The following is a 25,475-nucleotide window of genomic DNA, read 5'->3' as shown; positions in this document are numbered from 1 at the left end:
AACTTTGTCCTATTCATTTTCTTATATACAATTTTTTATACATATGGTTTTCTTAAATATCCACAATATATTTTATATATTTTATATAATTTTATATATATCTTTTTACATATACATCTTTTAGGACTGTTATAATGTTGGTCCTTGTATTAATGTAATTATGGCCAGTTTTTATGTCCAAATGTGTAAGTTTGTTTTTCCAGTGTCACATCGTATGTTTTTGCGTATACAAGTTGAATGTGGGATAACTATCAATCCAATAGCACCCAAATTACTCTGTATTTGCGATCGGTTAGTACTTACCGTTCCTAACATCTTATTCCCGTTCTGGTCCTTCATTGCTAAGCTCCGCTGTCTCGTGCGGTTCATTATGCGGTCCAACGTTGGTCTATGTCCCTCCTCGGCTTCCGTAGTTTTTTCTGTTGCTGTGACAACCAGTGACGCTCGACTTAGTAGTCTTTTGATATTTTAATATTCTGTTTCTTTAGATTTAACACACATTTGTAGTTAACAAATTGATTGTTCTAAATGTCCCTGTATGATTATTCACAACATGCATATATAATAATCTGTTCGGTTTAATTTTTATCCTTACGGCATAACGGATCTAGCATAACTGATATACACTCGTAATATGTGAAATACTTTCAAATTATCACCATTATCCCCTTCTTTTATGTGTTAAAGATATTTGACTATTGATAATGTATGGTTTCGTTGTTATTGTAGTCCCGCTTTTTCTTGTGACCTTTAACCTGTCTGTTCTGGCGGTTTTTTTTTCCTTGCTTTTTTTTCCTTGGCTTTTTGTGTGTATAAATAGGCTGGAACCGCACAGTCTGTATTGGCCTGCGGAAGACACCGGTTCGGTGTTGAAACGCGTAGCCTGTTTGACAAATAAAGTCCTTTTACTTAGATGGTCGTCTAAATCTTCATAGTGCAACACCTTCATATAGCAGCGCCGTTGGTCCAAGTTTTCTCTATTTGCAATCACCCTCTCAACTGACAACAAACTTCGTTTGGCTGTCTTTCGGACCTGGCTGCAGCTTTCCATGCCTATATGACACCTATTGGTGTCCATCACCCGAGGTGAGCGTAATTGTCACATCCATCGTGGTCTTCTGGTTTACCCGGCTCTTATTTTGTACTTTGTGGCGCCGTGTCCCCTTTTTTCCATTTTATTTTAGTTTACCTCCTGATAAGTGACTGTCAGTTTTGCCCTTAATTAATTATTTTAACTCAACCATCAAATCAAACTCCATTCTTTGTCAATTGCGGTTTCAACCCCATGATAATTACTGGCCTTCCACAACAGATCTCTGTACCAGCTGTCCAACATGAGTTTAAATTTTTTCAGGGTAACATCATTGGTCTCCAGAAACTTCTCAAACAGGCCCAGGATTGTCACAACTTCCATACAGATCAAAAGAGTTTAGACTCTCCTAAATTTCCAGTAAGTGACAAGGTGCGGTTATCCACACTCAACCTAAGTTTTCCCTCCATGCCCATGAAACTGGCACCAAATTTTTCGGACCTTACATTTTCATCAAACAAATCAATCCAGTCGCCTTCAAGCTTCAGTTGCTGCCCTCATTGTCCATCTATCCAGTCTGTCATGTGTCACTGTTAAACCCATTTATTTCAAGTAATGTTTCTGCTGGGCAGTCTACAGCTCCCAGACTGTTAGGAAAAGACCTGTTCCCTTAAGGAGGCTATGACAACCTATCTAGCTTCTGGGCGGTTCTTCTTTTACCTTGAACCTATCTCTCTTCTCTGTCATTCTGCCAAATAGCTGTGAGGTTGTATTTATACCTGTCTTTTCCCACCTGTCTTTGCTTGTGAATTTTCCTGTCTTCTGGTGTCTGATCAAGCTTCCTACATTCCTTGCACTCCAGACTTCTGGACCTTTTGGAAACTCACCTCGGCTTGTTTCTCGTTAACCCCTTGTTTGCTGATTTTGGATTAGCTGCTCCGGGCCGGTTTTGACCTTTGCTATTCCTGATATCCGCTTGTCTTCTGATTTGGCCTTTCTGTTTTAACCCTGGCTGTCTGATTTCCTGCTCAGGTTAGGCTGCATTGCACCTCCTATCCAATGCTGAACTCTGCTAAGATAACACGGTCGATCAGAGTTGTGACTGATTCGAGGTTGCGGTTTTATGTGCACGCTCTCTCCTGGAACTCTCTAGCAGCCTTTGGGGAATCGCTCAAATTGCAATTCCATAACACAGACCTGTTGTAGAGAAAACTCTAGACTGCTGAAAGTACTGTGTGAGTTTGCAATATCTAATTGGCTGGAAATTCAAAAGAAAAGACGCAGCTCTCCAAATAGAGGGTCTCAAAAAGCGTTTTTTTTATTCACCCATAGTGAAGAGGATGCATATTGTAGATGCATCCATGCATCTACATTTGAGGGATTCACAAGTCGGATTCCTGGAGGCTGGCAACCTATTGATCCTTGTGAGGTCTAGACTTACTGTGCTTACTGTACTACCTTCTAATTGTCTGGAAAGGTTTTGGGCATGAGTGAAATTCATAGGAGCCTCTTCGCAATAACCATACTCCAAGATTAATCTGAGAATTTGATGCTAATCATTGTGGTCCAAGTGGTCTATGCATCCAGAGACTACCTTTGGGAACAGGGCAATGTCAGCAGCAGGCCAATTGTTAGGAAACTTACGTCACTTTAAGGTTGTCATGACCACTAGCCAAGCTTCTGGGTGGCCCTGGTTTTTGATGCAGAGCCAATATCATTTCTCTGTCTGCATCCTATCAGGGCCAAGGGTGGAGTATTTGAATCTGTTCAGTTTGTCTCATTATTGCTTGTGATTTCTTATGTTTGCATGTGTCTGATCAAGCACCTGGTTACACCCTGTATCACCTTGACTGTTTGGACTCTTTGAACTCGACCTCAGCTTTGTCTTTGGATTTTCCCTCTTCTCACTGATTTGGACATTCTGCTCTCAGCTGGTTTTGACCTCTGCATGTCCTGGCACTCTTCTGTATTGCGATTTGGACTTTTAGTATCTCCTGGTTGTGAACCCTGCTCGCAAATTACCCATCGTGCTTGTCTGGTTATCCATTCTGGTATTGCTTGAATTACACCTCCTGTTCAACACCGTATTTTGTTAAAGCAACCTGGGTTCTATGCAGCCAAATCCAACCTGCCTTGCGGTGGGCTCTGGTGAAGACCATAGAGTAGCCTTAGACTCTGCTGACCAGAGTGGTGACGGACTTGAAGTAGCAGATTTACCTGAACGCTTGATCCAGTCTCCAGCTGCCTTTCGGGAATTGCTTAAATATCAATTCCATAAACTTGCACTCTGGGGAATTGCTCAAATAGTGATTCTTTGACACCAATATGAGCCGCGACAGTGTTCTCCCTGTTTGATGGGCATCGTATTGGCCCGTCCAGAGCTGTGGCGTCACCAGCATGATGGGATGCCATGGCTATTTTCTGCTGGTGTTGCACGGCTCCAGCCACAGGACCGAGACCCTGTGTGTGGTCGCTCCTCTTGGACTATAAAGGGAACCACTGCAGTGTTTGATTCTCTGACTGCCTTAAGAGGCAGGTTTTTGTACTAGTCCCAAAAAAGACATCTGTGGTATCTTTGAATGATTATCGTCTGGTAGCCATGACACCTGTACTGATGAAATGCTTTAAAAAAAAAAAATTGCTCTGTCCCACATTAATAAGGTATTGGCTGGTAGAAAAGAAAGTCTTTAATTATAATATAGAGACAACAGGTCCACAGTGGATGTGGTGGCATTAGCTATGCATACAATTCTAAAACATGTTGATTCTGGTTGTAACTATGCAAGTTAAATTTGGGGGTGCCACAGGTTTGCTATCTGAGCCTTGCATTGTTCTCCTTTTATATCGCTGACTGTGGTACATGTCATAGTGATAGTATTCTATTAAATATGCAGATTACATGATTCTGATTGATCTGAACTCGGACAGAGATGAAAATTTTTATGTTCTCAGATTCAGCAGTTAGAACAATGGTAAATGGACAATAATTTAGTCCTTAATGTGGAAAAGACATAGGAAATGACAATTGATTTTAGTAAATGGGGCACAGGGACATTTGTGCATTAGCCTGTTGGGGAAATCGAGTTGATGGGGTAAAGAAATTTAAGCATTTGAGTTAATCATCTCACATAATCTAACATGGGCTGCAACAAAGTATGCCACAGTGAAGAAGGCCCAACAGCATATTATTATTTGTTTAAGTATTTTGACTTGGTATGGCAATGGTAAAAGAAAAGCGTTTGTTATGTAGAGTAGCTAAAACTGATGGAGCCATTAGTGTGTGTGAGTAGAGCAACTAAAAGCTTAGAGGATAGGTCACACTTGTGTAATAGCCTGTTTGCATTGCTACCATCAAGGCAGTACTGTATAATTAGAGCACGAACTAGCAGGTTTGGTGAGAGTTACTATCTTACTGCAGTAGTTTCTAAATAAGGAAATGTGATTATATGACATGTGATGGCCTAATGTGTTTTTTTCCGATATGCTCTGATTGTTTGTGCCTTTACGTTTTCCAATGTGTAAATTGCAGATGTTTTCTTCTGTGATTGTCATAGTTGGCAATAAAGTTTTCCATTCTTTTCTATAACGATCCCAGTCATTCATTGTTCCTGTCAGCTGCCAAACTTCTCCTACGTTGTGCTACTCTGCTTCACTTTCCCTAAGAGGTTGCGCTACACTGTACTACTCTGCCTCCCTGCCTTTAAGACGCCATCAGTTCCTACAACGCCAGCCTGGCATCCAGGTACGCTCTTGGGCTTATAGTCTAATATGGAGCATACATTTATCAGCTTTTCTGTTAAAACTGATCGCTTTACCCTAATTTCTGTCTCAATTTTCATGGCAGATTATACAAGGGGCCAAAATGGGAGGCAACCTGGGGCACATGCCTATCTAATATATTTAATCGTCCAGCTCTTATCTGCTGCAAAATTTTGCAGCTATTCAAAATGAGGTGCATTTATAGAAATAGAGAAAATGAAGTAAACAAAATAACACGCATGATAAACTCTTTACTTTATCAAACAAAATCATCAAACTCTTTCAAGCATATCTACAAACAATATACAATGATGTGACAAAATAGAAAAATGAATTGGGACTATCTCCATGGCAATATGCTTTGAAGTTCTTTTGAACAAGATATTAGGAGATTATGTCCATCTATCATGCCCTTAATGAAGTAACTTTGTGTGATTTACTGTTGACATAGTAACAACTCTAATGTTTCGATGAATCAGGGGCTCCAGAGTATTGCAGTAAGGTCAAGACAACTTGAACAAATAAAATGATATTTTATTGTTGTCTCATATACCCTCCATTGTATGCATTTCTGTGTAATCCAATACACTGATGTTAGGCTGATATTTTGTGTAAATGTACAGGTTAAGGGAACTTACCTTAGTCTCCTTAACAGTCTTGCTGGGGTTGTAGAAATGGCGGAGCGGAGTGAGAAAAGTGAAGGAGACCGGCTCTAATTGAGCATGGCTCCTCAAGTGCAGCGCCGATAGGAGAAGTGCGGGGACTAGTTCAGACTACCTGCAGTCCTGGGACAGTCCCCGCGTATGAGTGCGGCGTCAGTGGGTTTGGAACAGTGCCGGGATTGACTCAGATAGAGTACGATCCCTTCACTGTGTCTAAACTCAGTGAGAGCAACACACATCCAATCAGATGTTTGCGGTCACACTTGTCACAGTGGCCGCATCGGTGCACAGACAAAGTTTGGCCGGAACAGTGGGGGAGGCTGACTCCAGTGGAGAATGGCCTTGTTGAAGGCAGAATGCTGGGGAACAGAGGGTATGGACTGAGAGTAGTCCGGCCCTCTAATAGGATTGTTCAGGAAAGGAACAGAGGAGGAGCTATTGGGATGTAGGAGAGAAAAGGAAAAGGGGAGGAGCTAGAGGCAGTGGCAGTTGAGGAGAGCGAGAGAGAGAGAGAGAGAGGATTGTTGTGAGGTGCGTCATAGAAATTGACAGAAAGACAGGTTGAGGAAACTAAATATTAAAAGGAATTGAAGTAAGAGAGATAAAACTGGTGTAAGTAAACACCAATATTGTATGCACAATTACAAGTAGCATCTCCTTAGGGAATAAAAATACCTGCGGACAATGTGACATATCTGTTAAATTCTGACAGACATCCACCATTTTCTATCCTGCATTTCCTACATTGAAAAAGCCATCTGTTATTGGCGGATTATAGTTTACAAGACTGTAATTTATTCCCTATGGATTATAAAATTTAAAAAACATTGGTTTCTGGCGGATTACAGTCAACAAGAATTTAATGTAATCCTTGTTGGATTGCGATTGTTGTCATTTACTTCTGTGTATAATAAATAACAAACTTATTTAACCCTGTGTGGTCACTACATAAACTTTTATGTTTTATGATTAATAAAATATAAAGCCTAGAATAGATGAACTTTAATGGATCAAATGGCAAATAGTCACTCACCAGGACCATCCAGGTACTGAGAGAGGGAAAAGCGTAGGCGTAGGACTATGGGCTCTGTGCGGATTACTTTCCAGGCAGTGGCTACCTCTTCCTGCAGGAAAGTGAGAAGAAAAACGAGTGTTAAGAGTTGATACACTGAATATGAACAGACTGAATAAGATAATATGTGGATAAGAAACGTGATAGAATAAGAATGGTGACAATAATGACAAATGACTGGAAATAGAGAGAGAGTAGGTAAGAATTTAAAAAAAAGAACCTAAAGAGCTAGACACAGAGTGCCAGAAAGGTACAAAAATAAGGGAATGAACACTTACATCCAGGAATCCAATGTTTATGTGCAAGTCAATATCCGCATCATCAATGGTCCCATATTCTCTGTGAAAGAGAAATTGATACATGACTTGAAATGTAAAGGTAAACTTCACTTTGAACATACAAGGAGTGGTAGACTGGGCAAATGAATTGTTAAACTAAACTGTTTCTCTATTAACATTTTCAGCAACATTAAGCCCAGGTGAACTCTAGCCAGAGCCCTCCATACACAATGGTCCAGGAATTATGTACCTCAGATTTTAGACTCCACTGGCACCCATCATACTATCTCCCACCATATTACAGAAATTTATACTCCGGGCTATTCATAATCCACTCTTTTCCTTCCTTTCCCTGTTTCCCAGCATTCCTCGGTCGACTTTGTGAATATCTGGCATCCTCTGGACTCCCTCCCCTCAGACGTAGAATCCTTAGAATTTCCAATTACAAAACATGAGTTGCAATTTGTTCTTGTAAATGCCATCTGGTAAGGCCCCGATGGTCCTACGTTATTCTACTACTAGAACTTTTTCCAGACCTTGCAGGTCCCCTTCTTGCGGCATGGGCCTCGGTATCTCACAGTTCCTCCTTTCCTGTGGGAAACCACCAAAGCACTGAGCCTAATTTATTTTGCTGACTCTCGAGAAATAACATTAATGTTATAAGCTTCAAAAAGGGGTGTCAGACAGCATGACTATTTTTTGATGTGTGCAGGAACCCGTGTGGTCGAACCTCCTACCCACCAATAAGCAAGAGCAGAATAAATAAGGTCAGCACTCCAGAATTAGGTGATATCCTTCACATTTATTAGGCGTTTTATTAGACAAAATCCACACTATGTAGCATTAAACATTTTTAGTAGCAACGTTTCGAGTGAATATCCTGCATCAGGCCAGCCAATACAAAGTGACTAGACATAATACGTGCAGGTATAAATACACATAAGCAAGTTTTAATTGTTGTACAGTGTAAACGACTTGAATGTTGTGCTTGGGAGCATGTAAATACCTGCCTTGGTTGTTCATAAGCACAACAGTCAAGATGTTTACACTGTACAACAATTGAAACTTGTTATACTGTATGTAAATTAATACATGCACTTATTTTGTATTGGCTAGCCTGGTGAAGGGTATGTACATATTATACAGCATCATACATTTTTAAAATCTACCAAAAACAGTACCATGTATCTATACCAGTGGCGTAGCTAGAGGGGGCAGGTGGGGCATGTGCCTCGGGCGCAACTAAGAGGGAAGGTGGGAGGGCACCAGGGCTGCACCGTACATGACTGCGGCCTGCTGCCTCTCTGAGTGGGCGGCGGCGCCACTGAAACCAGCCGCCGCCACCCCCTCCTGCACTATAGGTGATGAATGGCCAGGTATGTTCCCAATATTCATGATCTTTTCTCACTCAACTACCCACCACTCCTACAGACTATCAAGTCAGACCTAATACGTTGGTCCTCTGGTATGTTCACTTGGTTTGGAAGGTGTAATATAGTAATGATTAATGTCTTACCTCACCTTCTTTATATATTTCAGGCTATAGCTATATTATACATTATACATTAGCTATAGGTCTTTTTCGTCAATTTCTCACTAATGTCTTTAAACAATTGTCTCTTTTGTTTGGGCTGGGAAATCAGCCCTTTTAGCCTGCTCCCTCCTCTACAGACCTAAAGACAAAGGAGTTGTGGGCCTACCGGACATAGCCCCATACTATGCATAAAAAATAGGTCTCGCTGCAACAACACTTTTGCAACATCCCTCTAAAGGGCCTCCTATGGTTCCACCCCAGAAACTCAATCCCTCGGCAACAAGCACCCCTGTGCTACTTGCCTGATGCTTCTTTCCGCAAGGCTCTATCTCCCCTTATCCCTCTATATCTAATCCTGAGAAATAGCTCCTTCCCTCCGGGAGTCACAGACGTTATGTTTGGGAACTGGTCGGCTTAGAAAAGATCCCGTACCGGACACTTCCTGGGAAACAATAAATAAAATCTCTCTATCAGCTGTCTCAGACCCCTGTAATCTTGGGTTCTGGAGGACATGTCAACTCCGCCAGTTCGTGTTATTCTTTCACCTTTCCTCCTCTCTCTCTCATGCCCACACTCCATATGGCTTCTTGGCCTGACGAAGACACATGTCCTGTGTTGCAACGCGTTGCCATACATTAAAATTAATTAGAAATTTCCTCACTGCTATACATTTCTTACCAGCAGCACTTTCCGTTATATCCAAATATTTTATTTTTACAATATCGCACTCCATATGAACTGCTCTGATCGGGCGAGGGCCCTGTGAAATGCAGCCTCTCCCAAATTTATGTTCTCCCCCTTTCTCCTCTTGACAGGGTTACCCACATTTTTTGCCCAGTGGTAGGCTGATTTTGGGGATCACATTCACTCCAGTGCAGTGTGATCACCTTTTTCTGTTTGCCTATCAAACAAGTTGCCATCAAGAAGCAGGCTGTAAATTGGTGTACTGCTGGTACAGGGTACACTCCTGGCTTCACCAGATGTTTCCACTTGATCTTTCCTTTGTGCTGGACGTGTGGGCTGGAAAAGGGCAATATTTTGCATGTACTTTGTGACTGTCAAGCATTGTTTGGTTTTTGGGAAAAGGTCTGGCAGATTATCTCTAAATTCACTAACTTCTCCCTTGTTCTACTGCTCTCTTCCTACTCCACCTCAGTAATATTCCAGTAAAGACATATTGTCGCTATGTTTTCCGGCACCTCATCACCACTGTTCAGGCTTGCATTCCAGCAATGTGTCGGCAGTCAAAGTTTCCTCCCCTACTTTTATGGGTAGCTAAAGTCCATGATATTAAGCTCGAGAAAGATCTCACTGCTAGTTTACATCATACAACTAATACATTTCCGAAAGCATTTCACCCATAACTCCCATGTGCTGCCGTACAGCCTTTTACATGTAGCTATGCCACGTGCATGAGGCCTAAGCTCTCTTGCACACGACCGAGTGCCACTCTGCCCGTTTTTCACGGCATCCGAGTGGCACCCGATAGTTTTCACAGACACATTCACTTGAGTGGATGAATCGGGTCTGTGAAAATGAACCCGACTCTCCGATCCTTGGAAAGATAGAACATGTCCTATCTTACCACGGATCATGAATGGTACTTGGGTGGTGCATACGGTCATGTGCAAAGAGCCCTAACACCTGAGTAGCCAGATCCTTGCCATATTTATTAATAATTCTAAGTGTGATCTATAGTTTAGAAATACTATTATCCCTATGTTTTGCAATATGACTGTAAAGTATAAAGTATTTTCTAATACAAGTTCCATCTTTTTGAAAAGTGAACAATGACCCAATGTCGTTCGGGTCCTTGAATTAGTAGGTTGTCACTTTGTTAAGTACCACAAGGTCATACATATTTTTTCAGAATATACTTTTGAAGTAAGTTGAGAGTAAAGGCTGGTTTACATGGGCAGATTTCTGCCGATAACGAGCGCTGATTTGCGATATAACAAGTCGACTGGAGGTGGTCAACAGACCCCTTTATACCAGCCAATGTTTTACTGTATGGGAACAAACATCAGCTTGCATCATTGTCCGGAGCGTAAATCCTCTGTACACACGGGGAGATGTGCTGCCGATAGCGATGATTTTATAACCTGCACAAACTATGTGATCAGCCGATGAACGAGGATTTGCTCAAATGTCATCTGATCACTGCCCTGTTTACACCTGACAATAATCGGGAACGAGAGTTTGTATTGGTGTAAATGGGCCTTAATACATTTGACCCAGTATGTACCCTCTGGGTAAAGGATATTGTTCTCCTACTTATGCAATGTGCCCTTCTTTCCATTCCTTGATTTTATACTGATTATAACAATATATATATATATTTATTTTTTTTCTCTTTTTATTGTTAAATGGTGTAGAACTTTGATTAATGCTACACATTGGAAAAACTCTTCTCACCTTACAGATACAGCACTTTCACTATAAATTTCTTTAACAGCCTCTATGTCTGCATCAAGCTGTGGGTGTCTGTAGAGATCTGCACAGCACGTGCCCTGTGAAAAAGAAAATAATTTAATCAGATATGTGCAACAGCATAGAGGGAAATGAAGACCAAATTGGAGGGAAAAAAAATCAGTATAATGGACTACCAGCTATTATTCACTAACCAAATGTCACGTCCACTACAAAAAAAACTTGGGTGTGGAATTTAAAGGAAGCCAGTCATCACATAGTACAGGCTGGGGTATGGCCAATAATGGGGAAGGGGAGTGGGTGAAGTCACATGCCCCCGGTAGGAGTGTACGCACTCTACAGTCCCCTGATCATGTGAATACACGTTAGATCAGTTTATGTCAGATTAGTAAATGTCAGTCGAACCTGCCTATTTTGATGGGATCAGCCAGCGATGTTTTTTTTATCCAGTCGCAATGTGGTAACAAAAAAACAAAGCATGCAAATACGGCATAAAAATGCAAATTGTGAACTGGGCCTTATCGTCATCGAGAGCTTATTAACTACAGTGTATGCTGTTAAAGATGTACCATACGGGTAGTTCTATATTGTTTGTAGAAAACATGCTGTTTTATTTAAGGACACTTGTGCTCCTTCATTTCGCACACAAACTGATTGTAAATTCATTTTAAAATAATTATTTTGGATTAAACCAGGATTTGAGGTCACGAGTCATGGCACAGATGTGTGTTAAATATTTTAAGAGAGATGTAGATTAAAGGCTATGTAAATCTTTGAAAGCGATTTTTATTCTTTTTTAATAAAAAAAAAAAGGTCAATCAGTGTGATTGGTGCAACTTTATAATTAGTTTGTATTAAAAATTCTTCTTACTTTTTGAGATTGAGCTGCTTTATATCCTTTATACAGAGCAGATGTATCGTTCACTAAGACCTGAATCCATCAGATCCACGCAGGATCCACCTGTAATCGATCACATCTAAGTTATGAACACTGAACCCGCGGGCTGAAGGGGACAGGATTCAGAGTAAGATACAGCTGCTCTGTATGCAAAGATACAAAGCTGCTGTATCTCAAAGAGTAAAAATTATTTTTAATAAAACCTAATTATAAAGTTGCAAAAAACACACTGATTGACCTTTTTATTTAAAAAAAAATCGCTTTCAAAGGTTTACATAGCTTTTAAGGGTTTGGGTGCTGTTCTAGAGTTCCCCAACTGTTGTGCACCAAGTATTTAATTTGTGTGGGATCCATATACTGTACATGACAAATTAGAACTATATATTTGTGTATCAAGGTAATGTAGTTATGTCTATCGTTACCACATCATTGTGAAACTATTATAAAACCATGACCTTTGCCCTTCTCCTTTATAAATATGCTGTGCTTCTTTTAGCACTGGGCCCCTTCAATCATCTGTAAGCATAAATCTGGCTATACACATTAGATAAATGTTGACCGAACACGCCATTTTTCGAACATGCCGATGTTATCTGAACCTGCCGATGTTATCCGAACCTGCCACATCTGGCAGCAGCACATCTCCCTCTCCGAATTGAAAGAAACATGTAAAATCGTCCCATCTAGGAGGGACATCTGCTCATCCAAATAGCTATCTCATGCAAATGGCTAGCTTAAAACTTTGAGTTGCCATATTGTGTAAAGTTGTTCACTTATGGCTGAAGTTAAAACTGTCCTAAATATTGACAATCAGCTTTCTCAGAGCCTTGAGTCTCTTATGCAGCAGTATGATGTTTCACTGCATAACAATGCAAATTTGCCATTTGAGAGTTTGGGGAATCCGACTGGAACCAAATTGTATCTGAAATTACATTTATGTTGTTGTGACCTTGCTTTTCCAGAAATACAAATAAAAAAATAAATGTTTTAATTTATTTTATTACAGAATACTTTTTTGATTTTCAGGAGAAATACTTTTTAACTAGCACTTGGCTATTTACACATCTTATTAAAGTGAATGTGTAATTTTCATCTTAAAAATTATATGTAGGCTGATACCAATAGGGAATACTAACCTCATATTAATCTTCTTTAGTGTTAGTTGTATTTTAGTTGTGCTCCATGAGGGAGCTGTCTAAGGAAGTATGAAATCCACCTCCTATCTCATTAAAGGCTCAGGCTGCTGCTCTCCCTCTACACGATGCTTTACACTGCATCTCTGCTTGTTCACATTGGCTTTGGGTATAACTACACACCTCCCAGATTACCAGGAAGACAGTGCACCTAGTGCTGACTTCAATTACTGCATGGAAAGAAATATTATAGACTACAAGCAACAAAAATACCTTTGAGAAGAGGAAAATTATCCAGTAACGGCACATATATTTAGCCAAATCAGCTTCAATACGGAGTGGATCCTGGATTTCCTTCTGAACTGGATTTTGATACTGCTTAGTTCATATGGATATTTACTATAGCTAACCGATTTTTTTTTCTTTTCTTATTAATTCACTGATCTACGGGTCTATTCACACCAGGTTTGGTGAGAAGTACTCCTGGCGCATACGCTGAACAGGTCTATAGACCCGATGGATGCCAAAAGAGTGGGCATATCTTTTTTTTTAAACTGTACAGAAATGCAATGCCTTGCTGCGATTATCTATACAGTCTGCCACCGCAAAAAAAAGTATGCTCTTTTTTTTTTGCAAGGGTGCCTATGGATGACGTAAGTTATTGTAGAGTATGACGTGGCATATGTTGGGTCTTTATGTTTGACGCATACGCCGGGAGATTTCCCCAGGATATGTGTCAAATAGAAAGCGAAACTTACTGCTCAGACTATAAAAACACACACGTTTAATTTTTTTTTTACTTTGTATATATTGTAATACTTGTTCTGTTACCTGTACTCCATAGAGGAACTCTCCACATTCATTTTCCCCATCAGATTCTTCTTCAGCCCAGTTGTGTCCCTTGATATCCTGTGGAGATGACAAAATATACGTTTTGGTCATGCAGAAGAGTAACATCCGCAGTCATCTTTCAAATGTAGTCTCAAAGTACTGGTCATTTGGAAATATTTACATAGAGCAACCACTGATATATATACATACACTCCTCAACATTGAAATTGCAACACCAAGAAGGGCAAGCCGTAAGGTTATGCAAATCAAGAAAGTAGCAGGTGTCGCTAAGATCTGCTAAATTATCATATTTTCAAGCACCGAGCTCCAATCTGTGGCATGTGGAAGAGGCATAAAAGCTAGATTTAAAGCAAAGTTTTCTAGTCACATGAAAGCTCAAAAATCGAATCAAGTGGTTTGGATAATTGTGCGATGCCTCCTGTTCGTCAACGTGGCCAGTTATCGCCACTTGTCGCAAACTGGGAGGGACAGAATCCTTGAACTGAGAGACCTTGGTGTATCACTCCATCAAATCGTTACCTGCCTAGGCCGAGATGTCAGCACTGTTCAACATTGCGTGACTTGGAGGTTGGGAGAACAACAAACAGGAATGACAGCAAGAGGTGTGCAGAGGCGAACCTGTGCACAGAGGGATCATCTGATTGAAAGAATAGCGCGTAGTGATCCATTCTGTACTGCAAGTGAAATTGGACGTCGCATTCCAAGCCTAGGACGGCAACCAGTCTTGACATAAACCATCAGAAGGCGATTGCACGACATTGGGCTACAAGCCAGATGTCCAGCTACAGGTGTTACATTGACACATGCCACAGCTCTCAAAGGCTATCGTGGTGCACAGCAAGACAGCAATGGAGGCTGGAATGAAGGTCTATCCAGTTCAGCTAAGAGTCCCGCTTTTGTCTCGGATGCAATGATAGCCGGAGATTGGTCTGAAGACCACATGGGCAACGTCATGAAGAGGTCTTCAGCAGGGAACGTTACACCAGTCCTACTTCCAAGATTATGGTGTAGGATGGCATAATGTACGGTAGCCGGACCCCTCTAGTCTTTCTTTAAGGTACACTAACAGCTCGGCATTACATTGATTTGGTTGTGGAGGTAGTTTTTCAACAGGACAACGCCAGGCCGCATGTTGCTCATGCTACTGTGAGCAGCCTGCGTGGCCTAAACGTGCTACCATGGCCGGCAGCATCTCCGGACTTGTCCCCCATCTAGCACATCTGGGACGTCATTGGTCGACAATTGCAAAGGGAGCTGCCAGCAGCCAATATTAATGCTTTGTGTGCCCAAGTGCATTCAGCATGAGATAACATTCCTCAGACCACCATTAATAACCTCATTGATAGCATTCCAAGGCATGTAAGTGAATGTATTTCTAAGTATGGCGCTTATACTCAAGACTGAATAAATCAAGATGTTTGGAATATTTTGTTGCCATTTTTTTTATCATTTGCATATCATTAACATGTCTATCGATCCTGTGATTTCCACAATTATAAAACTTTTCCTTCTTGGTGTTGCAATTTCAATGTTGAGGAGTGTATATACACAGTCCAGTTTTACAAACAGAAAAACTTTATATGATAGTGGATTATAAGTATTCTCACTTCACATCTTGTACTACAGCAACCTGAGTAAGGGTTATGAGGCTTATGAAAGTTACTGTTCTCTTAAGGTACTTTTACACCGTTGCAACGAGCGCCGATCAACGAGACAGCTCATTGATCGGAACTCATTTGCTCCTTTCACAAGGAGCTAGTGGGGGACAATCGAACGCTCATCCCCATACATTTGTATCATGTTGGCAGCGTGTCTTCCTGTTTAAACCTCCCTGTTTATTGCCAACAACAATAATAGTTTACACATTTAAAACGATACGATCAGCCGATTGTTGCCCTTTTTACACAGGGCAATTATCGGGGGAACGAGCGTTCTTTGAACGCTCACTTGAATAATAATTGGCCAGTGTAAAAGGGTCTTTAGTCCACACAATATTTCACTTGTAAGAGCTGCAGTATTTGCTTTCAATGGAATGGAGCGAAATTGTTGCTATAGGGGGGTTATTTTCTATTTAAGGTGGCTGTGGGCTCCTTTGCTTACAGAGCCTTGAGCACCTTCCTGGTAGCTAGTAAAGCACAATCCTCCTCTAAGACTTTAAATTTTTACATAAAAAGTGTTTTAATAGGTCACCCGGAGCCTCATCTCTACAAAAGAGAACAAATAGCTGGAAACACACTTTAAGCCTAAAGGTGGCCATACACATTGTATGAATATCGGCCGAACCTGACGATTTCGGCGGGACTGGCTGACCAACTAATGTGTATGGCAGTCTCCCGACTCTCCGGGGGAGATAAGCATCAGGCTGTTGGATTTCAACATACCCAATCCTTCTGTTTGTAAGGAGATGAGATAAAGACATGTCCCTTCTCCCTAATGGGAACACGTGCATGTTTGCCCGCCGTGCTTGTGTATGGTGGGGTTAAAAGGAATAGCTGTCATTTGGCCAACAGCTATCTAAAGTGTATGGCTGGCTTAAGGCCTCATTCACACAAGCGTATCCGATTCACATGTGTGAAAAAGGCACGTTAATCGGGTCCATGTGTGTTTCTTTATGCATCAGTGTGCTTTACGAGGGGCATGCGTTATTTACGCACTCGCAAAGCAGATCTTTTTTTTTTAATTATTATTTTCAACTGAATTGATGTGCTGATCACGCACCGCACACGCATGTGCATCCGTGTGCGGTGCGTGGTTTTCATGCACCCATTGATTTCAATGAGCGCGTAGGTGCGTGATAACGCACCAATATAGGACATGCAGTGAAAAATCACGCATGTGTGAACAGCCCCATTGAAATCAATGGGTCCGTGTGCTGTGCGTTGTTTCAAAGCACAGAACACGGACGTGATTCACGCTCGTGTGAATGGGGCCTAAGAATGCTCAGTAAGATATTACTGTGGACCTGGTCCAGACTGTAAGGGCCCAAAAACATGACAAATATATCAGACAACAGTCAAGGAGGAAGAATACTCAATTATTTTTTGTTTATAAACTGTGAGGAGAGATAATAAAAAAAAAAAGGTCAATTGTAACCCTCCCCTGGGCTAGAGACAAGGAACCAAAGAGCATGCCAAGATCACCATCTCGACAGACAGTGTATGGAGTATGAGCTACTCACAAATAGAATGACACTCAGGTATACAGAAGCGAACGTGTTGAAATAAAGAAAAAATTAACAAATTCTGGCTATTACACAGGGCCTGGGGCAATCCTCATTCTACTAGGATATTGAATACAAAGTTTGGCAGTGCTTTCATATGACTTTTCTGGGGCACCTACACTTTGCCTAGGGCTAGATTCACCTATAGGCACAGTAGGCGGGCCTGCAGGAAGCGCACCTGCTGAACAGAAATTTACATATGAATACACTGAACAGTGCATATTCATGTCAATTATGGGTATTGTTCCATTAATTACATTAAGTTTACATTCCCATTTATCAACATACTTCTTTGAAAAAAAGAGATGTGTAATAAAAGCACTTTGGTCTTATTTATATAACATATAAGCACTTATTAGCTACTAGGGTGACTTGGCTTTCCCTCTTTCTTCATGTTCACCATAACAGCCATAAGATCCCCAAAAGAGGAATATATTATGTATGAAACTGGATAATTTATGTTGTTTTTTCCACATAATGCTTTATGACTTATGACAATAGGAAATCTCCTAAAATATTATGTGATGAGAGCCTAACTGCTGGGATCTTTCACTGATCCTAAGAATAGGAAATTTTTAGTCCTGTTCACTGGGGGAGAGCAATCTGTGCGAATGCCTCTCTCATAGACTACCAAGGTAAAAACCCATATAACCATGTCATAGAGAAAGGCGAGATACCGCTCTGCCCAAATTCATTACCACATTAACTTTTTTAATATATGTTTTTTACTTAAATGTTACTTTGAATGTTAGCATAATGCTTGTTTTGCAATTGTTTCCAGTTTGTTCACTTGGAATTTTTCTTTTATTGTGCAAGATAAATCTCAATTCACACCACCTCTGGGGTCAGTATATATGCAGGAAAAATCTCCTAATTTATATCCAGAATTTCCCATAGATTTTCACCGCCAAACATATAACAAAACGGTTGCGTCAATAACAAGGACCCTATTTTAGTTTTACTTGTGCAGGGGTTGTCAGGGCACGGAGCATCTTTTCATACTGTGGATAAGTCATCAGGATATGATCAGTGGGGGTCCGACTCACTGACCCCGCACCGGTCAGCTGTCCCGGCTGTTTCCGGTCACCGGATGTTATGCAGTGGCCGTGACGGACGCAGATTGCTCCGTATCCTGTATAGCAGCCGTGCTGCAACTCTGCTCCTATTCACTTGAATAGGAGCAGAGCTACAGTACTGCAGCAGGGCCGCTGTACTGTGACTGGAGTCATATACTGACAACCTATCCTGCGTATAGTGCATCCGTAATGAAAAACCGCACCGTTCCCGGACAGCCCCTTTAACTTTAGATGCAGCATTTGTCAACGATGAAAAATTTTCCAGGTACAGAAATGTTCTTAGTAAAGACGCAAAAAGCAGATAGGTAGAACAGGCAAAAAAAAGTTGCTGGGGGTAATTATATATTTGGAATAACTTACATTATGCGTGACAGAAACGTGACATTTGAATGATTGAGCACCCATGCAAAATGCGTTTATGTCCCGCAGGATATCTAATTTTGTGCATGTGGGTTTTCAAAGGTATGTACTTTTTTTGGGGTGGGGCTTTTTTAAAAAAAAAAGAATAATTATTTTTTTATTGTATTTATTTTTTATAATTTTTTCTTTATTATTTTTCATTTAACTATATTTATTTATTAACAGTCATTAACAGTCACTGATCCGAGGGATTAATCAAGACATGATTGATTCAGGTCCTGATGATGGCATCCAGGCCAAAAAATGTTAGCTACTGTCAGACCTGAAAACTGCCGTGCTGCTGAAACTCGGCAACTGCACCGTTCCTGCAGCATGGAGGTGTTCTAACATCAATTATTAGCCTCCGGTCCAGGTACGGTCATCTGGACCGGATAGGTTCAGTTTCTGGTGATGGCCTCCAAACCAGATAATGTAAGTTACAATGGTAACTTGTGGTGCTGGAACCTGGAAATAATTAACAGTCTCAACCAATCAGGTCCCGATTATTAAACCCAGACCGGAGGCTGTTAAACCCTGCAATCGTCGGGGGGAAGGGGGCCGTAAATATACGCCAGCACTGCGGACAGGCACACTGCTAGCTGCTGTATATTTACGTGAAGCAGTCGGAAAGGGTAGACCACACCTATAATAACATCAACCCTAATGCATATATAATAGCACATAATACCAGCTATAGAGCCCGAATAAAACCAGCTATAGTGCCCCACATAACAACAGCTAAAGTGCCTACAGAGACAGTGTCCATAGTACTATAGGTATGGTAGCTCAGTGGGGGCAGGATAGTAACACTACAATAGTTTAGTGTTGCCTTAAAGCACTGGGATCCTGCGTTTGAATCTGGCAACGGGCAACATTTACATGGAATTTGTATGGTTTTTCCCACGCCCCCATTGTACTCTTCTTCACTGACTAGAAAACACATGTAAGCAGCCAATAAGCGGCTGTTAACGCATGACTTTCTCTTCCTCAGCCAGGGAATGGTACTGAAAGGAGATGGTTCTTTCTGAAAGTGGGCACTCTTTACAAACAGCTCCTGCCTGACAGATGCAGAAACTGATAGAGCACTGCCCCCTATCGTCACCAGGCCAGTGTGTTCCCGCCAATAATAAAGTACTCTGGGAATAAATAGTCATATTACTTTGTGGCACCCCTACGGGTTGACATTTCCCTTCCTCTACAAAAGAGTAGTTAAGGAAGGGAAAGCTCCTACCCTCGCAGAACACCCACCACTCTTTGAATTTAGAGGGTACCTAAAAATCACTTATGTTACAAACAGCACCTGTTTGTAGGGTCCTGCTCCATGAACCAGCCACCAAAAGGACAACCAGTCATATAATGTATATTACTCGCAAAACTGAAAAACTGTGCGTTTCCTGCAATTGTCGATTCCCCCTCCAACTGTACTTACCTAAGCCGGATTTGGAGCTCTACCAGCGCTTTTCTTTTAAGGGTGTATCAAGATTAGGTCATTTTTTGCATTTTTTCACCTTTTGTGTAATTGAGGAAACTTTTAGCAATGTTTCCGTCACCATTGATATCAATGGTGACGGAAACGGAAGCTTAGGTTTCCGTTTGCCTTTCCATTGAGGGGTTAACGGAAGGGCAACGGTGATGTGAACACAGCCTTAATCACAAACAACCAGGGGACTAACTATAGGGGGTGCAGAGGTTGCAGTCACAACCCGGAGCCCGAGGTGGTCCAAAAGGCCCCTGAGGAAGACAGTACTATAAATTATGCTTGATAGTTGGGGGGCCCAGTAAAAGATTTTGCAGTGGAGCCCAGGATCTACAAGTTACGCCTCTGCAAACAACTCAATAATTATATGTGACAAAAAACAAGCTATCTGTAATGATGGGGGTAGGGAAACAGACAAGTGAGCCCTAATCTACCCGCCACTCAGTCCCTGCCTACTTGCAACGACCCGCCCTAGGCGACAGGGTACAACTGGGCGACGGTCCCTACGCTCAGTAAGTGCACGACAGACAAACAGAGAAGGGTACACAAAGCTAAGGGAAATGGGGCAGTTGCCCACGGCAACACCGTGAGCAACAAGAGTGGTAAAGGAGCCGAGTCAAACCAGGAGTGTACGAGGTACCAAACGCCGAGCAGGAGAGTAGTGAACAAGCCGAGTCAAACCAGGAGTGTACCAGGTACCAAACGCAGAGCAGGAGAGTAGTCAGTAAGCCAGGGTCAGTATGGAGCAGGGTCAAATAGTTCAGAAGCTGCAGCAGGGCCAGGAAAAGAAACGAGAAGAATCACAAGCAAGGAGGAACAGGAAAGGCAGGTATAAATAGACAGAGGGCGGGAGCTAGCTCCGTCTGGCCAGGCTGTGATAGGCTCTCCCACTCCTAAGCCTGCCATCCTGAGTGGTGGAAGATGGAGTCAGTCTCACAGACATAGAAGCAGGTGCAGACTGATTACCTATGGGCGTTGACACAGAAGCTGTGCCTGGCAGATCCTTTACACTATCCCCAAAAGATACAAACTGGTGGCAAGGCTTATGATTACGTAGAAGTTAATTTAATCCACAGTAGCCTATATAAAGGTCATTATTCTTACCATTTGTGTTGAGGAGGTATATCACCTGGCCACTGCCTCAGGGTTGGGGGTCCGATTCCCCCGGTAGCAGCAGAGCTGTCATCACATGCACTGGCATGCTGGGATGACTCAGTGACAGGTTTACTGATCCCTGTAGAGAAAGAACAAATACAATTAGAAGATATATCTAAACAAGGAGAAAAAGAAAGTGCAGGTAAAAAGGGAACGGAAGGAAAAAACTCGTCCTAGAGTAAAAAAAGTAAAAAAGGAAACAAAAGAACAACTTAAAGAGAAGGTAACGGACAGAAGAGACTACTATATGATGCTTCTTTGATTTCAATTGACTATTTGCAAAATGTGGATGAAAGCTCATGTAGGTAAGTACTCAACGTAGCCAGATATGTACTGCCCCAATATAAAACCATGGAATATAAATGAATCAAACAGGAATAAACCACATTACATCCAAATATATATGATATGCAAGGTTCTAACATACCCTACCAACAATTGGAATTTGTATGAATACATAGTAACAGGTCTTACAGGAAGTGTCGTTGTGAAGTTATAGAATTAATTTTTAGATAATATATCTATTGCTGTACACCTTTTGCAATATATATATATGAAACTAACACGTAACCAATTAGAAAGGCAGGTATACAAACGCAAGACTCAAACACAAAATTCTGAACAACAGAATCTTTTGTATACTCACATCTTCTGGCCGTGTGCAATGCAGACTGTCACAATGAGACGGAAATAAGGGCCTGTAGGTATGTGTATGATGTTTGACACCAAGTGTGTGTGTTGTGATTCTGAATCTCTACTGTATGGTGTGCATAGATGTTTAAATGTTTATCTATGATTATTTTAAGGAAAATATTAATATCAGATATGCATAACAGATAGTGTAACAGACTGGTCTAAAGCAAGGGATAGATAGATAGATAGATAGATAGATAGATAGATAGATAGATAGATAGATAGATAGATAGATAGATAGATAGATAGATAGATAGATAATTGATTATATGTAAATGCAGGTTGTTGTGATGACTGGTTGCAGACAAATATATAACGGGTTGTCAGACAAAAGGAGCAGGTCCAATCAAAAACACAAATGGGGGAGGAGGGTGACTGAGAATAAGCAGATATGAAAGGGGAACAGGAGGAATGAGGGTGGGGGATAGAAGGTTTGAGGGTGGGGGGAATGACTGAGGGACTTAAGATGCTGCTGTCACGGTGTGTGGGAGACAGGGACAGAGCTTGGGAAGGGCAGGCAGGTGCTGTGGATTAGAGAAGATTGTCTTAGTAAAATAAATGGTCTTAAGTGGCGGCTATATTTGGATGTTTCAAGCTGTCGCTATCATCTGATGGCCGTCTCAGAGATTCTGTCTCAGGTGGCAGCAGTCATAGAATGTCTTTGGATGTCTCTTGGCTGATGGATGCCTTTTTAGGAGCAGCTTTTTGTCTTGTGTTTTCCAGATGAAGACATCTCTCTCACAGGACTACTGTTCCAGGAAACACATAGCTGACTCTCTGAGATGATGGTTGTCTTTGGATGTCACGGACACAGCTGCTCCTGCCTTTGTTATTCCTGGGCTGATGGCAGCTGAGAGCTGCGTACGCATGTGCAGATTATCCTGTGCAAGTCACATGATTGCTTATGTACAGCAGGGAATAGGTGTGTGTGTGTGTGTGTGTGTGTGTGTGTGTGTGTGTGTGTGTGTGTGTGTGTGTGTGTGTATGTGGGTGGGTGTCGTGTGTGTGTGTGTGTGTGTGTGTGTGTGTGTGTGTGTGTGTGTGTGTGTGTGTGTGTGTGTGTGTGTGTGTGTGTGTGTGTGTGTGTATGTGTATGTGTGTGTGTGTATGTGTGTAAGAGAGATTTTGTGTGAGATTGTGTGTAAGTGTGGGTGTGGTGTGAGTGCATGAGAGTGTGTGTGAGTATGTATGTGTGTGTGTGTGTGTGTGTGTGTGTGTGTGGATGTGTGTCATGTGTGTGTATGTGTGAGTGTGTGTATGTATGTATGTGTGTGTGTGTGTGTGTGTGTGTGTGTGTGTGTGTGAGTGTACGTATGATTTTGTGTGAGTATGTGTATGTTTGTGTGAGATTGTGTGTAAGGGTATGTTCACACGAGGGCGTCCGTAACGGCTGAAATTACGGGGATGTTTCAGCCTGAAAACATCCCCATCATTTCAGCCGTAGCGGCATGTGCAGGCGCTTGAACGCCGCGTCCATTACGGCCGTAATTAGCACTGCTATTCATTGGAGTCAATGAATAACGGCTCCAATTACGGCCAAAGAAGTGACAGGTCACTTCTTTGACGCGGGCGTCTATTTACGCGCCGTCATTTGACAGCGGCGCGTAAATATACGCCTCGTGTGAACAGACAAACATCTGCCCATTGCTTTCAATGGGCAGATGTTTGTCAGCGCTATTGAGGCGCTATTTTCGGGCGTAATTCGGGGCAAAAACGCCCGAATTACGTCCGTAAATAGGCCGTGTGAACATACCCTAAGTGTGGGTGTGTGAGTGCATGAGAGTGTGTCTGAGTATGTATGTGTGTGTCTGTGTGTTTGTGTGTGTGTGTGTGTGTGTGTGTGTGTGTGTGTGTGTGTGTGTGTGTGTGTGTGTGTGTGTTTCTCAGATTTAACTGTGATTTAATGCAGTCTATTGTTAATATGTTTCAATTTTAAACTTTCAGAAAACTACAAGAAAATACAACATGAATAATACTCATATGCAATACAGTGTATTAAAGAAGATAAATTATGATCTACATTTGCAATGCATTCTAACATGTTGGACGTCTAAAAAAAAGACACAAGGATAATAAAAGTATAAAATCCCTCCCTTTCTATAAATTCTCTTGCCCACTTTGCAATATTTAATTTTATATATATAACGATATTTTACCAGTGACCAGATAATATTAGTGAAGAGGAACTTTTCACTTCTCCTTTAAACATTTCATTTGTGACCACTGTGTTTTTTAAATTGCAGCAAGCTCTTGCTGTAGTGATTTTGTAGCATGTTCCCCATTAACTATTTCAACATGGTGTGTAAATGTGGGGTTTGCACTTTATTTCTTTTTTACAGTAGTGTGGTTCTACTGTACAACTGTTGCATGACTATGCTGAGTCGCAACAAACTTGCAAAGAACTGACTGTATGTATTGCTTTGTGCACAGACCTGTATGCCCTCTTTATAGCACATTGTTGTGTCTCCGTGACTGTATGTCCATAACACAGCATGAATACCTCTGTAATATGGCAAGCACTGCAGCATGCCATAGAATCTGTGAGAGAAACGCCTATGTGCACTGTGTAAGATGTTTATGAACGCTGTTTTGGGGATCTCTGTGGCACAAAACCCTAATATGGTCGTTTGCACGATATCTTAAAAATTGCACCCAAAACTCAAACTTTTCATTCTTGCATGGTGGCAAACATATTCTCACATTTTCATGCCTTGGTTTCACAGTGGTGGAAAAAAAGAGAAAAAAATAAAGTCCTATACTTACCCTGCTTCTGCTGGTACCAGGGTTTCCCACTTGGCATGTTGTCATCCCTGCATTTCTATGTATTCACAGATTTGTCAAATACCGTTTTCTCTAACAGAACTTTGGAGATCCAGCAAAGGAGTTGCTGATAACAATGCAGGGACAGTGTCATGGTCCATGCACCTTACTTGTCCCCTGAGGGAGCTTTTGTTCATATAGCACACCCCTTAATCAATGAGAGCATAGTTTTTTGGTGAAGGGCCTAATGACGGAAATCATTTACCAGCATTCAATGCGTGGAGTCAAATAAGTATGTGCCAAATACTCACACCACACACACGAACACTTTATCATAAAGTGTATACATTTTTCACCTTACTGACCACCATCCATAGTTTATCATAAACCCCTATGACCGTTTCTCTAGTGATACCCATTACATGCAATAGCAATTAATTAGAGAAATACTTATAGAGAAGAATTTCCAATAAATTTCTGACGAATAGAACAGATTTCTACACATTTCCATGCACTATCGGCATGAACGATTATTGTGCTAAACGGGTCTATAGATACCTATAGACTCCATGGATGGTGAAAGAGGCCCATCGCAGAGGCGTAGCTCGGTTCTCCAGCACCCGGGGCAAAGATTCAGTTTGGCGCACCCCCCCCCCCCAACCTCTTTCACGACATCTCCTTCCCCCTCGCCATGTTTGTTTTCCCTACCAATCAATGACGTGTCATTCCTTTTCCACATTTCTTTTTATGTAACTCGAGCATAAAAACATTTGTACATTTTACAAGCAATATAGTTCTATACACAACACCAGAACCAAGCACATTACATATATACTACACCAGCAGAAATACAGCTCAATTTAGTGCAACCCCTGCCGTATGGGTTTGCACTAATTTGTTTCCAGCTCCCAGCATGGCCCGAACAATGGTAAGGATATGCTGGGAGATGCTGTTTCACAAAAAATAAATCATATCATAATCATACCACCCATCATCTCGCTGCAGATCATACAGTGACTACAGTACTTTATTAAACCACAAAGAAAA

General features: G+C 41.4%; 1 protein-coding gene across 2 annotated transcripts in view; it reads right to left on the bottom strand.

Annotated features, from left to right (window-relative positions):
* Positions 1 to 22,680, bottom strand: part of PARP6 (poly(ADP-ribose) polymerase family member 6) — a 52,066-nt gene extending 29,386 nt beyond the window's left edge. For both annotated transcript variants that reach the window (XM_075857721.1, XM_075857722.1), the window contains exons 1-6: positions 21,622 to 22,680; positions 20,925 to 21,054; positions 13,628 to 13,705; positions 10,751 to 10,845; positions 6,802 to 6,862; positions 6,485 to 6,575 (exon numbers count right to left, since the gene is read on the bottom strand). In XM_075857721.1, the coding sequence (XP_075713836.1) occupies positions 6,485 to 6,575; positions 6,802 to 6,862; positions 10,751 to 10,845; positions 13,628 to 13,705; positions 20,925 to 20,927 (328 nt within the window). In that variant the 5' untranslated portion in view covers positions 20,928 to 21,054; positions 21,622 to 22,680. The remainder of the gene's footprint in view (positions 1 to 6,484; positions 6,576 to 6,801; positions 6,863 to 10,750; positions 10,846 to 13,627; positions 13,706 to 20,924; positions 21,055 to 21,621) is intronic.
* Between the last annotated feature and the right edge of the window lie 2,795 nt (positions 22,681 to 25,475).

The sequence above is a fragment of the Rhinoderma darwinii genome, chromosome 3 (assembly GCF_050947455.1).
Source record: "Rhinoderma darwinii isolate aRhiDar2 chromosome 3, aRhiDar2.hap1, whole genome shotgun sequence".
In the NCBI taxonomy this organism is placed as follows: domain Eukaryota; kingdom Metazoa; phylum Chordata; class Amphibia; order Anura; family Rhinodermatidae; genus Rhinoderma; species Rhinoderma darwinii.
The sequence above is the reverse complement of the archived record's forward strand: the minus strand, read 5'-3'. Positions and strand labels throughout refer to the sequence as shown.